Source organism: Schistocerca nitens, chromosome 9 (assembly GCF_023898315.1).
Source record: "Schistocerca nitens isolate TAMUIC-IGC-003100 chromosome 9, iqSchNite1.1, whole genome shotgun sequence".
Taxonomy (NCBI): Eukaryota; Metazoa; Arthropoda; class Insecta; order Orthoptera; family Acrididae; genus Schistocerca; species Schistocerca nitens.
Window position 1 is genome coordinate 436,227,946 of NC_064622.1, and position 18,123 is coordinate 436,246,068.

At 42.7% G+C, this 18,123-nt stretch overlaps 1 protein-coding gene across 1 annotated transcript in view; it reads right to left on the minus strand.

Annotated features, from left to right (window-relative positions):
* Positions 1–17,862, minus strand: part of LOC126204297 (uncharacterized calcium-binding protein B0563.7-like) — a 532,738-nt gene extending 514,876 nt beyond the window's left edge. The window contains exons 1-2 of the mRNA XM_049938684.1: positions 17,856–17,862; positions 17,024–17,216 (exon numbers count right to left, since the gene is read on the minus strand). Of these exons, the coding sequence (XP_049794641.1) occupies positions 17,024–17,216; positions 17,856–17,862 (200 nt within the window). The remainder of the gene's footprint in view (positions 1–17,023; positions 17,217–17,855) is intronic.
* Positions 17,863–18,123: the final 261 nt, after the last annotated feature.

Here is an 18,123-nt window from a genome sequence, read left to right on the forward strand (position 1 = left end):
GAAAATCCCTGACCCCGCCGGGAATCGAACCCGGGAACCCGGGCGCGGGAAGCGAGAACGCTACCGCACGACCACGAGCTGCGGACAAAGGCTAACTGGTAAGAAAGCAATTTGACAAGGAGTATATTGTACTGCTGCTGTAACATTTTATATTATGTAGATGAACGATGCATGTTCGAAACTGACAACAGGGTGAAGTCACGCGGTGGTTTTCCATAGTCCTGCCATGAAATTTACGTTTGACAAAAACATACTATGCCAGTACACAAGGAGCGCGTCTTCCGGAAATACGTAGAGGTCGATAATATCAGTGGAAGCGGACCAGATGTTTACAGATACGTGTATTGCGCTATAGAAAAGCAGATTCAGCTGCCTTCGCTACCGGTAGCGGTCGTTTTCCGCTTGTTTACGTTTGGCTTTATTGGATGACGGAGCCCTTGCGACTCGGTTAACTGCCTGCGTGTCGTTTATTTTTTCACTCTCTTCTTTATTACTAAAGTTATTGCCTTCTTTATACGTAAGAATGGCCGCTCTGAATATTTTGTCAGAATTTGCGCGTTACAGAAATTGCCTAGATTATCACCGCCGTTATTCTCTATACATCACTGCGTCATATCGCTTCTGTTTCGTGCCCTTGAAGCCTATTTTTCAGATAAAGAATCACCATACTGGGGTGTAGGCTCCAGAAATTATTTCAAATAGTTCTGGGAAGTCAACTAGATATACATCTACATGATTATTCTGCCATTTACAATATGGGGAAGGTTACTATCAACGGACCACATAAGGAAATATGTAAAATAAAATCCTCGGATACTGTAATAAATATTATATTTTCAGAGTAACTTCGATCTTGTCCTTGGTATATCACTATAGTAGACACAGAATTCATAAACATTCACTGTTGATGAAATACACACATCAAAAACGTTTTGCAACACACTGGTTCCCATAAGTCCTGAAGATAGACGTCGACTGTGGATATTGTATCACAGGCACAGTCCCTTTGACTATTCAGAGAAGTCACGAAACGCACCCAATGATGTACACAACCATGCATTAGAAGGAGGGGATCTGACAGCCAATCAGTTCCAGTCATTCCACCAGGAAGAAGGTACACGGCTCGTGTTGTCTGTAGTTCAACCATGGCAAGAAAGTCAATACCGCAGTTCGATGACATCCGCATAGTTACTTTCTGTCAAGAAGTGCTTTCAACAAGAAAATCATCCAGGCGTTTCGAAGTGAACCAAAGCGATGTTGTTCGGACATGGAGGAGATACAGAGAGGCAGGAATTGCCGATGACATGTCTCGCTCAGGCCGCACAGGGGCTACTACTGCAGTGGCTGACCACTACCTACGGATAATGGCTCGGAGGAACCCTGACAGTAAGGTCACCATGTTGAATAATGCTTTTCGTGCAGCCGCAGGGCGTCGTGCAACAACCCAAACTGTGCGTAATAGTCCATGGCGAGGTGGAGGTTCCCTGTAGTTTTGAGGTGGCATTATGCGGGGCCGACGTAGGCCGCTGGTGGTCATGGAAGGCGCCGTAACGGCTGTACGATACATGAATGCCATCCTCCGACCGACAGTGCTAAAGTATCGTCAGCATATTGGTGAGTCATTTGTCTTCATGGACGACGATTCGCGCCCCCATCGGGCACATCTTGTGGATGACTTCCTTCAGGATAGCGACATCGCTCGAGTAGAGTGGCCAGTATTTTCTCCAGTCATGAACCCTACCGAACATGTCTGGGGTAGACTGAAAACGTGAGCCACCAACCACTCTGAGGGATCTTCGCCGAATTGTCTTTGAGGAGTTGGGTAATCTGGACCAACAGTGCCTTGATGAACTGTGGATAGTTTGCCACGACTAATACAGGCAAGTACCAATGCATGAGAACCTGGTACTGGGTGTTAGAGGTACCTGTGTGTACAGCAATCTGGCCCACCACCTCTGAAGGTTTCGCTATATGGTCGTACAACATGCAATGTTTGATTTTCATGAGCAGCAAAGACGGCGGAAATGATGTTTATGTGGATCTATATTGCAATTGTCTGTACAGGTTCCCGAACTCTCGGAACCGAGGTAATGCAAAACTTTTTGTATGTGTGTATTTGAAAAATGAAATCACAAGTATCAATGGATGGGCTGGTTTCCATCAATGGACCACGTGGCTTTCGTGAATGCATTTGGCCAGGCAGTTTTGTGAATGGGCCAAATATTACACATGCCTAAATAAGTGTCAATGTATTTCATATATTTTTATTTTAGGAGTTCTTTTTGGCTTCTGAAATCGAATAACATATATTCAAAAAGAAGATAGCTAAAAGTAGAAATTTCAACCTTTGAAGAAAAAAAGTATTAACTGATTACCAAAACACTTACGAATTATTACAAAACAAACAATGAAAACCATCACTTACATTATGTTCATAATGGCCAAATTAGGCCTAAGATTAGACTAAATTCGAGGTGGTTCATTCAAGCGAACTCGGACTAAATCGTTTAACAAAACAGCACTCAATTTTATACTGTGGTATCACAAAATGGTGTGAAGTGCTCATGCTTTCCAATGGGAGATATAGAAATTTAATCACTATTATCTTATCAGTATGACGTTTCAATCATTAATACTTGTCAATTCAACAAACGTGGTGCTAATCCTACATTTTTTTCACTGTTGCTTTGCGTCTACGTTGAACAAATCACGAGTAATGTGGTGAGTTTTTGGCAACACGGGGTACACTTAATGACCGCTGGTATGCGCCTATTGTCAGTATCCAGAAAGAAATCAGGCCAGCCCATCGAAGGAGCGGACCAATCGATAGCAACCGTACCCTAAGTGGCTGACAGAGGATTGATCGAACCATCTTTAATCTATTTCTCTACCTTTCGATGCTCGAACAACGCGCGAGGAAAACGAACACTTAAATACTACTGTACGAGTTCTGATTTCTCTTACTTTGTTATGATGACCATTTCTCACTCTTGTAGTTGGGCCCAAACAAAATATTTTCACACTCTGAAGAGAGTGTTGGTGAGTGAAAATTCACAAATAGTTTCTGCCGCAACGAAAAACCCCTTTGTTTTAATGATTGACACCCCAATTCTTGTATCATATCCGTGACACTCTGTCCCCTATTTCACGACCATAGAAACTGAATTTGAAATTTTTCGATGTCCTCTCTCAGTCCTATCTGTTGTGTATCCCACACCACATAGCAATACTCCAGAAGCCGGCCAACAAATGTAGCCGCGCGACTGCTACGGTCGCAGGTTCGAATCCTGCCTCGGGCATGGATGTGTGTGATGTCCTTAGGTTAGTTAGGTTTAAGTAGTTCTCAGTTCTAGGGGACTGATGACCACAGATGTTAAGTCCCATAGTGCTCAGAGCCATTTTTGAACAAATGTAGGGTAAACAGTCTCTTTAATACGCTTGTTGCATTTTCTAAGTACTCTGCCAATATACCACAGTTTTTAGTTTGGTTTTATTACAACATTATCTACGTGATCGTTCCAATTTAAGTTATTCGTAATTGTAAACATTATGAATTTAGTTGAATTAACAACTTTAGATTTGTGTGATTTATCGTGTAACAGAAATTTGGCGGATTTCTTTTAGTACTCTTATGGATGACTTCAGACTTTCATTATTTTGAGTCAACTACTACGTTTCGCACCGTATAAATATCGTGTTTAAATCATTTTGCAGTTGATTTTTATCATCTGATGACTTCACACGATGGTGACTGACGGCGTCATCTGCAAAAAATTTAAGAGGCCTGCTGATGTCTCCTAAATCGTTGATGTAGATCAGCAGCAGCAAGACGGCCCATAACATTTCACGGTGGTACGCTAGATATTACTTCCTCTTCACTCGATGTCTTTCTGTGATTTATTACTGAAAGGAAAACACGAATCCAGTCGTAAAATTGTGACGATACTCTAGGGATTTGATTAGAAGTCGGTTGTGAGGAACGATGTCATTTTGTGAGAATAAAGAGCTAATAGTGATTCACAAGAACGATATTTTCTGAATCCGTGTTGGCTGTTGCCAATAAATCGTTTCCTTCGACGTTTTTCATAATATTCGAACACAGTATATGTTCCAGAATCCTACTGCAAATCGACCTAACTGATTTTGGTCTTTAATTCAGAGGATTACACCTGTTTTCTTTCGCGGACATTGGTGTGACCTGCGCAAATTTGCAGTCTTTGGGTACGAATCTTCCTATGAGCGAGAGGTTGTATATGATTGCTAAGTATGGAGTTATTGCATCAGGCCCCTCTGAAAAGAACCTGACTGGTATACAGTCTGGATAGTTTGGATTATTAAGAAATTTAAGCTGCTTCGATATACCGAGGACAGCTACACCTAAGTTAATCGCGACGGCAGTTGTTCTTGATTTGAATTCTGGATCATTTACTTCGTCTTACTTTGCGAGGTACTTGCCCCTATGTTTGCCCCTTCTTCTCTTTACAGAGCGACTTTAAAAGCGGTTCCTTCAATCCTCTCTGACATTTAGTGGCTCTGCATTTAATCACACGTGCGATTGTATAGAACTTTCCCTGCACCTATGATAATCGAATATTGCGGTGTCATGCTATATACTAAAACTTGCAAAAAGAACGCGCAGGTCAACTGAGACGGCCACCCCTTCAGAACAGTGAAATGAACTTGCCCAGCACTCAAGACGATACGGTGTTTCTACACAGGGGACCCATAATTGCCGGGCAGTTGTGGCCGAACGGTTCTAGGCGCTGCAGTCCGGAACCGCGCTGCTACTACGGTCGCAGGTTCGAATCCTGCCTCGGGCATGGATGTGTGTGATGTCCTTAGGTTAGTTAGGTTTAAGTAGTTCTAAGTCTAGGGGACTGATGACCTCAGATGTTAAGTTCCATAGTGCTCAGAGCTATTTTGACCCACTATTTTACGCGAGCTCTACACTCACAGCTGATTTGACTTTAACAGTAGCAAGGAAAGTGATCATTTACTGGGTTGGGTAAATATTTAAACGCTATTTACACAGTGCACGTGACAAAATATTCGTAACTGTTTCACAGAAATATCGAATCATTATGAATTGACAGGATGTCCCATTTATCATGAACACTACAAATAACTTTTTGTATAGAAGAAAAAAGTCAAGCAAATGTTGTTTAAGTCAGGAGCGGTTATGCAGCATGACTGCTTTGCTTGTAACTTCCTGCACCACGAAGATACGAACAGCAGAATGTATTTTTCAAATATCATCCTATATTTTTTATTTGGTGGTCCACTTCCTCTCCTACCAACATACACAGCAGATACGCGGGGTTAAGTAATTCACTCACTAGCTGGAGTTGATAGTAAACAAATATGCAAGGTGTGACTATAAAATAGCGGCTGCTGTTCTTCACTGGAAACCTCTGAACAGGCAAATCTGTATGAGTCGGTGCATGTCTTGATGCAGAACCATGACTTGTTCTTCCACAGTTTGGGTTGTTCTTTTTTTCTGACGGAGTTACTGTAGTAATGTTGTTTCATAGTTTGACCTTCAGGAACCCAATGAAGATACACCATTCCATGAATATCGAATACAGTATCATCAGCACTTTGAATCTCGCTTTGCTCATTCGAGCTTTCGCTCTCGGTGAAGTTGGGTCATTCCAATGCTTGAATTGGCACTTTGTTTCTGGATCATAGTGAAAAACATTCATCACATGTTATCACTTTTTCAAAGATGTTATTCAGTGGTGTTCAGTGTGTCAGTACAAAAATTTCAGGAGCTTCTTTTTTCGATCTTGAGAATGTTCAGCACCTAAGTTTCTTATGTTAATTCGGTTACGTAAAATTTGCCTTAAGCATCCTTTGTTAATTCTCACAATTTCGGAAATCGATAGAACTCTTCCAACGGTCAGATCGAATAAGATTACCTACTTTTTCGATATTTTCATCTGTTTTTGATATTGCAGGGCGTCCCGGGCGTGAGTCATTTTCAAAATTTTCTCGGCCATCTTGGAAACTCTTGAATCCCTCAAAAACACGTCTACGGCATGAATAGTTTTCAACATGCATTTCTTGTGGTAAAAGATAGGTTTCAGAAGCAGTTTGTCCAAATTTCATGTGAAACTTCACGACAGTTCCTTGCTCTATTATTACACTTATTAATTTTCCTGCAAAACAAAATAATCGCTCTTACACTAACGGAGGCCAAAGCCGCACTGATGCGTCTACAGATATCAGAGATGCCGCGTTCTACTGCGAATGCTTCACGCTTCACTGTTGTTCGTCGTTCATCTTTGGCTCATGCGTACTTACTCTTCAGGCACGTTATTTTATAGCCACATCTTGTAAATGCAGTTACTTTTCTGCTCACTTACAGTCTCCGTAGATGAGAAGCATGTGTACTTCTCTTCGTTGGTGTACGTTCTACTCACGCAAACTTTCAACTGAAGACGATTGACTGAATGTGCGAATGTGTATTTCCCTTGAGTTTCCATTGACGTCCGGCGGATTCTTCAGACTTATTTGCCTGCACTGAACGATTACCTCTTTTTTTTAATGAATTAGATTTAGAGAAGAACTTGGTGATTTCTCACGGGTTTAGTGAATGCTGTGTAGTTCATTAGATAAATGCTCAAACAGATAAATGTGCGAGACGATATATGAAAGACGTAGCCCATCACGTGAAGACTAACTTTCAAAAATCTGAAAGTGTACTTTACTAAGTGATTGAAGAGAGTTATCGTATTTTCCCACATCATGTGGTGAGAGTGGGAGAGGCTTAAATACAGTCGTTATTTACGCACATTAATCGGGAATTGTGTAACAAGGCTGAAATGAAGCGTGTACAACATGTACTCTTTACAGAATATTGTACCACACTCGCATAGACTTAAATGTAGAACATATGGTAATAATAATTAGAAAATATAGGGAGAGGAACACATTAGAAAGGTGGTGATATGAAAAGAACGATTGGGTTCAGTCACCAACCAAATACTGAAACAAATCATTTAAATAGAGAGAAACGTCGAGTATAAGACACACTTAGCGTATAATAGAGTTTAAAATACTTTCTGCAATGTGAATGTGACCCTATCTTAGATTATCATTTTTTGAAAGCCAACGTAAAATATAGAAGTGAAAACAGATTGTTACCTCGGAAGAAAATAAGAGAAACATCAAAAATATCGGGTGCAGATTAGTATAGTCGACGAAATCTTGCTTCAGCAGAGGCGCTTTGTTGGTGTCAATTATTAAAATGTAAGTGAACAAGAGGTTTCTGAAACTGTATCTCTTGCGCAAAAAACTGCATGGATAAGAAATTTGCACAATAGTACAACTGGAGAAAAAAAGACTGGAAGAATTTTAACTGAGTTACTATGGATGTGTGCTAGTAATGAGTGGACCAATAAAGTACGAAATGAAAAGGTAGTAAAAGTAATTACACTATTGGCCATCAAAATTGCTACACCACGAAGATGACGCGAAATTTAACCGACAGGAAGAAGATGCTGTGATATGCAAATGATTAGCTTTTCAGAGCATTCACACAAGGTTGGCGCCGGTGGTGACTCATACAACGTTCTGACATGAGGAAAGATTCCAAACGATTTCTCATACACAAACAGCAGTTGACCGGCGTTGCCCGGTGAAACGTTGTTGTGATGCCTCGTGTAAGGAGAAGAAATACGTACCATCACGTTTCCGACTTTGATAAAGGTCGGATTGTAGCCTATCGCGATTGCGGTTTATCGTATCGCGACATTGCTACTTGCGTTTGTCGAGATCCAATGACTGTTAGCAGAATAAGGAATCGGTGGGTTGAGGAGGGTAATATGGAACGCCGTGCTGGATCCCAACAGCCTCGTATCACTAGCAGTCGAGATGATAGGCATCTTATCCGCATGGCTGTAACGGATCGCGCAGCCACGTCTCGAGCCATGAGTCAAAAGATGGGGACGTTTGCAAGACAACAGCCACCTGCACGAACAGTTCGACGACGTTTCCAGCAACATAGACTATCAGCTCGGAGACTATGGCTGCGGTTAGCCTTGACGCTGCATCACAGACAGGAGCGCCTGCGATGGTGTACTTAACGACGAACCTGGGTGCATGAATGGCAAAACGTCATTTTTTCGGATAAATCCAGGTGCTGTTTACAGTATCATGATGGTCGCATCCGTGTTTGGCGACATCGCGGTGAACGCAAATTGGAAGCGTGTATTCGTCATCGCCATACTGGCGTATCACCCGGCGTGATGGTATGGGGTGCCATTAGTTACACGTCTCGGTCACCTCTTGTTCGCATTGACGGCACTTTGAACAGTGGACGTTACATTTCAGATGTGTTATGACCCGTAGCTCTACCCTTAATTCGATCCCTACGAAACCCTACATTTCAGTAGGATAATGCACGACCGCATGAGGCAGGTCCTGTACGGGCCTTTTGGGATACAGAAAATGTTCTACTGCTGCTCTGGCCAGCACATTCTCCATATGTCTCACCAATTGAAAACGTCTGGTCAATGGTGGGCGAGCAACTGGCTCGTCACAATACGCCAGTCACTACTCTTGATGAACCGTGGTACCTTGTTGAAGCTGCATGGACAGCTGTACCTGTACACGCCATTCAAGCTCTGTTTGACTCAATTCCCAGGCGTATCAAGGCCGTTATTACGGCCAGAGGTGGTTGTTCCGGGTACTGATTTCTCACGATCAATGCACCCAAATTGCGTGAAAATGTAATTACATGTCAGTTATAACATATTTGTCCAATGACTACCCATTTATCATCTGCATTTCTTCTTTGTGTAGCAATTTTAATGGCCAGTAGTGTATGTGATACGACGTCTATTAAAATCATTTCGAAACCCGTACCGTTTAATAAAGTGGCAGAGGCGACTTCTGTTTGTTGTAATTAAAAGCTACCACTGGCGAGTCACGAGCAGGTACGCTTAGAAGAAGTACGGGCAGCCAAATATTTGAATAATCAAATTGCGCTGGCGAGGATGCTAGGACAACAGATGTATAAAGAGTGATAACCTGAAACTGTGCAACTACCGTTTTTGTTACAAAATGAGTTTTCAGTAATATTGTGCCCTCAGTATTATGTTGGATGTTCCTAGAGTAGATTCGGGAGCACAACCACGGAGAAAATCTTTGAAATACGCGTTAGTAGAAGGCGCATGGTCTTCGTGCTAAGCTGGGTGTCCCTCTTGAGTTCGAAAAGCTGAAAGATGAGAATTGATTTTGTTGACTACAGTTGTACAAGATAAAAACTTAATCCTGTAATTTTTTGTAGTTGTTTTATCACAGATAACACATGGTGTCTCAGATTTAATGGCCATTGGAACAAAAAATTAATTCCTGCTATTTTATTAAAAATTAACATTGGTTGTGGTCGAAATACAAGTTTATTCTTGTAAAGAGGGAAACAGCAAGCAGTCAATGTTAATAATGCTATTTATTTGTACAAATAGCACTGCTACTGGTTTCGAACTGACATGTGCATCTTCAGACGGCTGTTCAGTTATTACTTCTGTTGTTGTTTATGTTAATTGCTGAAGAAAACAGCAAACAACTAATGTAAAGAACACGAAATGTGATATAATCGTGCACAGCCGTCTGAAAATTAACCCGTCGATCCGAAACCGATAACGGAGCTATTTGGATAAAGAAATAGTATTGTTGACAGTGGCTAGCTACTGTTTTTTATTTGCAAGATTCAGTTTGCAAACACTTTCTCACTGACACTGAGAACCAGTTAGTTTCCTGGTATGACACTTAGAACGTTCTGAACATAAAGTATTTACTTTCTAATTTGTCTCATTACATTTTTTGGCGATGCGAGCAGCAAATTTCTGTGGTGTCAGATTACCTTCTCAGTTTTCTGGATACAAATCAGTTATGTACAGACAAAGATACTTTTTTTCCCATAGTCCCGCAAAAGTCAAATTTGGAAAAATAGAACGTTTTCGATTAACACGCTTAATATAGTGATGAAGAGATTGGGACGTTGGAGGACAATATCAAAACAGTCGAAAGATTATGACAAAGAGCAGAAGAAGGAAAAGAGAAAGGAGACAGAAACATAGTAGGCGACTGGGATACATAAAAACTTCAATAATCTGCGGCCGATCTGCACAATGTGAAGGAATCCTACTACATATGAAGCAAGATAACATACGACGTTTGAAGGAAAGAATACATAAGAAGCACTCTAGTGCAGGCAGACAGAGCATTCCTCGGCAAAAGGAGTCTTCTAGTGTCAAACGTAGACACTACCTAAATAAATAAATTCTTGAGTACGTATGACTCGAGCTGAACAATGTGTGGACGTGAATCACCGACTGTGCGAAACCTGGAAAACAAAAGGATAAGAGCGTTTGAGGAAAAGCAGGACAGACGATTGCTGAAAATTAATTACATGGGTAAAATAAGTGAGTTGGTCCTCTGTAGAATCGCAAGTGAATGAATGCTCGAAGAACAACGAGTAGAGAAACCGACAATTGAGTGGACATGTGTTAAGAGGTCAGGGAGTAGCTATCATGGTAGTGGAGGGTCTTTCAGAATACAAAAATCGCTGTGGAAGAAAGAGTATATGCGACAAATAACTTATAACGTATTCCTGCCAAGTGTTTCAGTAGTATCGCAGATAGAACATCCAGCTTCTCGTAGCCCTATTACAAGCCCTCGTTCAAACTCTCTGTGGCGTTGATTATGGCGTGTCTGTCACATTAAAAGTATTCTTGTCCAACATCAATCCACCTCTTCCATTCTCGAAAAAACTAACGCTCACGGCAGGTACAGCGTGTATTTAAAGCAAACCTCATTTGCATCTTCATAGAGGCGCTAGCAGTGCCACCCTTATGCGGCTGGCGTGAAATCTGAATAGACATCATTTTTCAGATGTAGAAAGACGCCTACTAGCCTCCCTTTATGTCGCGCAGCTCTTCTTAGTCTTGCGATTTCTTTCCCGACAGTATACAGGGTGGTCCATTGATAGTGACTGGGCCACATATCTCACGAAATAAGCATCAAACGAAAAAACTACAAAGAACGAAACTTGTCTAGCTTGAAGGGGGAAACCAGATGGCTCTATGGTTGGCCCGCTAGATGGCGCTGCCATAGGTCAAAACGGATATCAATTGCGTTTTTTTAAAATAGGAATCCCCATTTTTATTACATATCCGTGTAGTACGTAAAGAAATATGAATGTTCTAGTTGGACCACTTTTTTCGCTTTGTGATAGATGGCGCTGTAATAGTCACAAATATATGGCTCACAATTTTAGACGAACAGTTGGTAACAGGTAGGTTTTTCAAATTAAAATACAGAACGTAGGTACGTTTGAACATTTTATTTCCGTTATTCCAATGTGATAGATGTACCTTTGTGAACTTATCATTTCTGAGAACGTATGTTGTTACAGCGTGTTTACCTGTAAATACCGCATTAATGCAGTAAATGCTCAAAATGATGTCCGTCAACCTCAATGCATTTGGCAATACGTGTAACAACATTCCTCTCAACAGCGAGTAGTTCGCCTTTCGCAATGTTCGCACATGTATTGACAATGCGCTGACGCATGTTGCCAGGCGTTGTCGGTGGATTACGATAGCAAATATCCTTCAACTTTCCCGACAGAAAGAAATCCGGGGACGTCAGATCCCATGAACGTCCGGGCCATGGTATGGTGCTTCGACGACCAATACACCTGTCATCAGATATGCTATTCAATACCGCTTCAACCGCACGCGAGTTATGTGCCAGACATCCATCATGTTGGAAGTACATCGCCATTCTATGATGCAGTGATCTTGTAGTAACATCGTTAGAACATTACGTAGGAAATCAGCATACATTGCACCATTTAGATGCCATCGATAAAATGGGGCCAATTATCCTTCCTCCCATAATGCCGCACCATGCATTAACCCGCCAAGGTCGCTGATGTTCCACTTGTCGCAGAAATCGTGGATTTTCCGTTGCCCAGTAGTGCATATTACACCGGTTTACGTTACCGCTGTTGGTGAATGACGCTTCGTCGCTAAATAGAACGCGTGCAAAAAATCTGTCATCGTCCCGTAATTATTAGTCTTGTGCCCGGTGGCAGAACTGTACACGACGTTCAAAGTCGTCGCCATGCAATTACTGGTGCATAGAAATATGGAACGGGTGCAATCGATGTTGATGTAGCATTCTCAACACCGACGTTCTTGAGATGCCCGATACTCGCGCAGTTTGTCTGTTGCTGATGTGCGGATTAGCAGCGACAGCAGCTAAAACACCTAATTGGCCATCATCATTTGTTGCAGGTCGTGGTTGACGTTTCACATGTGGCTGAACACTTCCTGTTTCCTTAAATAACGTAACTATCCGGCGAATGGTCCGGACACTTGGATGATGTCGCCCAGGATACCGAGCAGCATACATAGCACACGCCCGTTGGGCATTTTAATCACAATAGCCATACATCAACACGATATCGACCTTTTCCGCAATTGGTGAACGGTCCATTTTAACACGGGTAATGTATCACGAAGCAAATACCGTCCGCACTAGCGGAATGTTACGAGATACCACGTACTTATACGCTTGTGACTATTACAGCGCCATCTATCACAAAGCGAAAAAAGTGGTCCAACTAGAACATTCATATTTCCTTACGTACTACACGAATATGTGATAAAAATGGGGGTTCCTATTTTAAAAAACGCAGTTGATATCCGTTGGATCTATGGCAGCGCCATATAGCGGGCCAACCATAGCGCCATCTGGTTTCCCACTTCAAGCTAGACGAGTTTCATTCTTTATAGTTTTTTCGTTTGATGCTTATTTCGTGAGATATTTGGTCCGGTCACTATCAATGGACCACCCTGTATACTCTCGGGAAAGTAATCGCAAGACTAAGAAGGAGCTGCGCGACATAAAGGGAGGCTAGTAGGCGTCTTTCTACATCTGAAAAATGATGTCTATTCAGATTTCACGCCAGCCGCATAAGGGTGGCACTGCTAGCGCCGCTATGAAGATGCAAATGAGGTTTGCTTGAAATAAACGCTGTACCTGTCGTGAGCGTTAGTTTTTTCGAGAATGGAAGAGGTGGATTGATGTTGGACAAGAATACTTTTAATGTGACAGACACGCCATTATCAACGCCTCAGTGAGTTTGAACGAGGGCTTGTAATAGCGTTACGAGAAGCTGGCTGTTCCATCTGCGATACTACTGAAACACTTGACAGGAATCGAGACACTGTACAGGATTGCTGGCAGTTGTGACTAGGAGGATGTCAGGTCGCAAGAAGACCAGACTCCGGAAAACCACGTGGCACTACCGAGAAGGGAGACCATAGAACTCGATATATGGCTTTGGCGCATCGTACTGCATCTGCAGGAGCAATATGAGCAGCAGTTGGCACCACGCTGACACAACGAACTGTTACAAATCGAATACTTTAAGGACAGCTTCGATCAGACATCCTGTAGCGTACATTCAACTGACCCTAAACCACTGCCATTTGTGTTAAGCGAGTGCTCATTGGATTGCAGAATGGAGGTCTGTTGTGTTTTCTGATGAAAGCTGGTTCTGCGTCGGCACCTGTGATCCCTGTCTGTTGGTTAGAAGGAGACCTGCTGAGGGCGTTCATCCAACCTGTCTACGTGCTAGACATACTGCACCTACACCTCGAGTTGTGGTCTGCAGTACGATGTCGTACGCAAGCAGGAGCACTCTCCTGGTTATCCCACGGACTCTGACTGCAATATTCAGTCTGGTGATTGGACTTGTTGTGTTGATGTTCATAAACAGCATTCCAGGGGGTATTTCCCGGCAGCATAACGCTCGTCCACATATCGCTGTTGTAGCCCAACACGCACTATATAGTTCCTTGGTCTGCTTGATCACTAAATCTGCCTCTAATCGAATACAGATGGGACATCACCCGACGACAACTACTATGGCGTCATCCACAAACAGCATTAACCATCCCTGTATTGACCGACCAAGTGCAACAGGCACGGTCCTCCATCCTACCAACTGACATCCGGCCCTGTACAACACAAGGCTTGCACGTTTGCATGCTTGCATTCAAATTCTGGTGGGTTACACCGCTTATTAGTGTATCAGCATTTAATATTTCCCGTGGCTTATCCCGCACTTACATTAACCTGTTATCTTACACTGTTAATAACTTACATATGTTACCTAGGAAAATGTATTCCAAATATTTCATTTCTCTACATTAATTATTTTCCGGTATTGCGATTTCTTCCCATCTGTATATAACAAGATCATTATTTGATTACATAACTAGTGCCGGCCGGTGTGGCCGAGCGGTTCTAGGCGCTTCAGTCAGGAACCGCACGACTGCTACGGTCGCAGGTTCGAATCCTGCCTCGGGCGTGGATGTGTGTATTGTACTTAGGTTAGTTAGGTTTAAGTAGTTCTAAGTTCTAGGGGACTGATGACATCAATGTTAAGTCCCATAGTGCTCAGAGTCATTTGAACCATTTTTGAACATAAATGGTGACAAATCACTGGTAACAATAACAACTCTGAAATATGTAGAAGTAACCGCCAGGTCTAATCTCAAATGATAACGTCAGACTGAGTGCATGAAAAGCAGATGATTCATTGGAAGACTCGTAATGAAATGTAATTCATTCGCGAAGAACTGCCCTATAAAACGCTTGCTCGTTCGATTCTTGACTACTGTTCAACATTCTTGGACCCTTGACAAATGGGATTAGCAGAATAGATAGAAAAGATCCAATGAATAATGGAGCGTTTCGTCACGGGATCGTCTAGTAAGTGTGAAGCCATAACGGAGGTGCTCAGCAATCTCCTGTGACGGAGAGGCGCTGTGCATCGCTGAGAGATTTACTGTCGAAATGCAGAGAGCGAACGTCCCGAGTAGAGTCGGACGGCAAATTGCATCTTTGCAAACACATATCTTTTAAGAGGCGAAAATCACGGAAATTAGAGCTCGTAAGGAAGTTTAGCGACAGGCATTATTCCCACGCGCCTTTCGCGTTAGAAAAGGGAATAGGAAAAGATGATAGTGGTACTAGAGGTGTTCACCGTCACACACGTAAAGGAGTCTAGCGGAGAACAGATGTAGATGTAGATGTAGATGTAGGTGCTCCTCATTGGCACAGGAGAGGAAATCGTAGTTGGCCATGTTAAACTAGTGGACGGATTGATTACAACAGGAAAAAGAGATGTCTAAATGATACTGATTTCGCCATTTGATTGTTATGTTCATTACTTCTGAATTTCAGCTCTGTAGGCATTTTGAGGTGATTCGCTATTAATACTCCGAAAATAGTTTTTCACATACCAAACAACAGGAATTGATATAACGATCCCTGTGTGGTCAGCTAGTGAATGTGATGTTCTTGCGGTATCCATGGCAAGGGAAATAACTAATTTGGAAATGACAATAGTGAATGACTTGAAAATGGTTACAGAGCTGATATTATAGTAATGTCAAAAAGGAATTAAAGTAAGAGTCAAATGGAAAAGTATTGTGACGTCTAATGATAAAAAAGTATAAAAAAATTGAAAATTTGGGAATACGTATCGGTGTTGGATGAAAGTGAAAGTAGTTGATTAAAAACAACAGGGGAGAGAAGGGATGCACGGCAATTAATAATAGTAAAATTTTTCGCTAGAAGGAGCAGTAGAGGGAAGGAATTGTAGGGATTATCAAGTATTAGAATAAGTAAACCGAGTTATTTAGGATATTTAACATAGAAGACATGTAGAGATGAAGCGATTAGTAGGTGATGGGAGGAGACGGAAACGACATTAAAAAAATTCGAGAGGTTTGGAGAGAATATAAGCAGAGGAAGTAGAAATAGAACAAGGAGAAAATTAAGATGGAAACAGCAACAGGCGGTTAGAATGCGAAAACAGATAACACAGACGTTTCAATCCGGACGTTTTGAAAGTTACAAACAAAATCCGGGAAGACATGTAGGTGTTGATTTAGAAGTGAAAGGACGGAGCTGCAGCAGTGCAGTGAGAAATACGCTTCTTGCCACGGGAAGGAGCAGTAAAGGTAAATTTTACAACTAGTCAAATGTTAGAATAAGTGAAACGCGAAATCGAGGATGTTGGGTGTATCAGACAAGTACAGATGAAGAGATTAGCTGAAATTGGGAGTAGATGGAGGAGAACGTCGAAACAATCGAACTATGTGGAGAGAAAAGTATAAGAAGAAGCAGAAGAAGAAAAATATAGTAACAATAATAATGAAAAGAAGAACAACAGGAAGATAAAAGGCATTAGATAAATAGAATGAACAAAGACAATGTATTATTAAATTCCTTTTGGGTGTACTGACGCGTTATCATATAAAATACTAAAGATTCTAAAATATGGAGGTTTTGGCCCTGTTGCGGTATGCTTTCTCGTGTCATTGAAGGATATTTTAATATAAGTTGTACTGCAAGCACAACAATTCTAAAGAGACTGACACGTGCTGCAGAAGCCTAAGTATGTATATTGTAATAAGCAGAAGGGTTGCAGTACAATTTGAAGTAATTAAATTTTTCTCTGGAAGGAGCACTAGGGGGGAAAATGCAAGGATAGTGAAATATTAGAATAAGTAAAAGGGGTTATTGAGAATCTTTGGTGAAAAAGATATGGATACATGAAAAGATTAGCAGAAGATGGGAGCAGACAGAGAACAACATCAAAAAAGGAGAAAGTTTTGCAGAGAAATTAAGCAGAAGAAGAAGAAATAGAACAAGGAGAAAAATAAAATGGAAAGAGCCACAGATGATTGGAGCGGAGAAAGGGACAACACAAGCATTCTGATCTGGCCATTTCGAAAGTTCTAAGCAGAATTCGGGAAGACAGGCGTGTGTTGATTAGAATCTGAGGAGTAAGAAAGTTGAGAATGAAATTTGTGGAGACTCGGAAGTGTTGGGAACAGGGTGAAGTGGTTTGGTGGAGAGCAGACAGGTCCCCACCTGTGGGCGGGCCGCCACTTGTTGCGAGGCCGCGCTGGCTCCGGCGCCGACTCACCTGGAGAGCTGTGGCTGGTGGCGGCGGAGGCCGGTCCGCTGTCGGGCATGTGCGGGGGCTGCCGTCGCGACGCAGAGTGGAGAGCCGTCGCAGCCGCCGGCCGACGCGACGCCCCCGCGCGACGCCAGCGCCACGCGGAGGGCGCGCGAAGTCGGCCCCGTGGGCGGCGGGCGGAGGGCGGCCGGGGGTGGTGCTGATTGATAGTCGCTGTCGCGCTAGGGCCGAGTCATACTAGGGGTGGCTGGTGGTGCACTGGCTGCCACATACAAGTGAAATGGGTAAAACCAACTGGGCTGGCCGGTGTGGCCGAGCGCTTCAGTTTGGAACCGCGCGGCCACTACGGTCGCAGGTTCGAATCCTGCCTTGGGCATGCATGTGTGTGTCAAAAAAATGGTTCAAATGGCTCTGAGCACTATGGGACTCAACTGCTGAGGTCATTAGTCCCCTAGAACTTAGAACTAGTTAAACCTAACTAACCTAAGGACGTCACAAACATCCATGCCCGAGGCAGGATTCAAATGGTTCAAATGGCTCTGAGCACTATGGGACTCAACTGCTGTGGTCATTAGTCCCCTAGAACTTAGAACTACTTAAACCTAACTAACCTAAGGACATCACACACACCCATGCCCGAGGCAGGATTCGAACCTGCGACCGTAGCGGTCTTGCGGTTCCAGACTGCAGCGCCTTTAACCGCACGGCCACTTCGGCCGGCCTGTGTGTGTCCTTAGGTTAGTTAGGTTTAAGTAGTTCTAAGTTCTAGGGGACTGATGACCTCAGATGTTAAGTCCCATAGTCCTCAGAGCCAAAACCAACTGGTTAAAGAAGCTACTCGCCATTCGTGGCATGCTCTACGTTGGAACGACAGATCGTCTCTAAAAAGTACTATTTTTAATTCTTACGTGTTTAGTAAAATCACCCATAATATAGCAGCTCTATCTCCGATACCATCGGACGTAGCGTGCAAAAGATTGGTGGTTGCGCGATGGTACGTCTGGAAAGGCGACATTTTCAATATTTCGTTCAACACGGCAACACCAGAAGGGAGGAGAGATAATCTAGGCAGCAGACGCGTCTACATCAACGAGGGGCTTTCAATA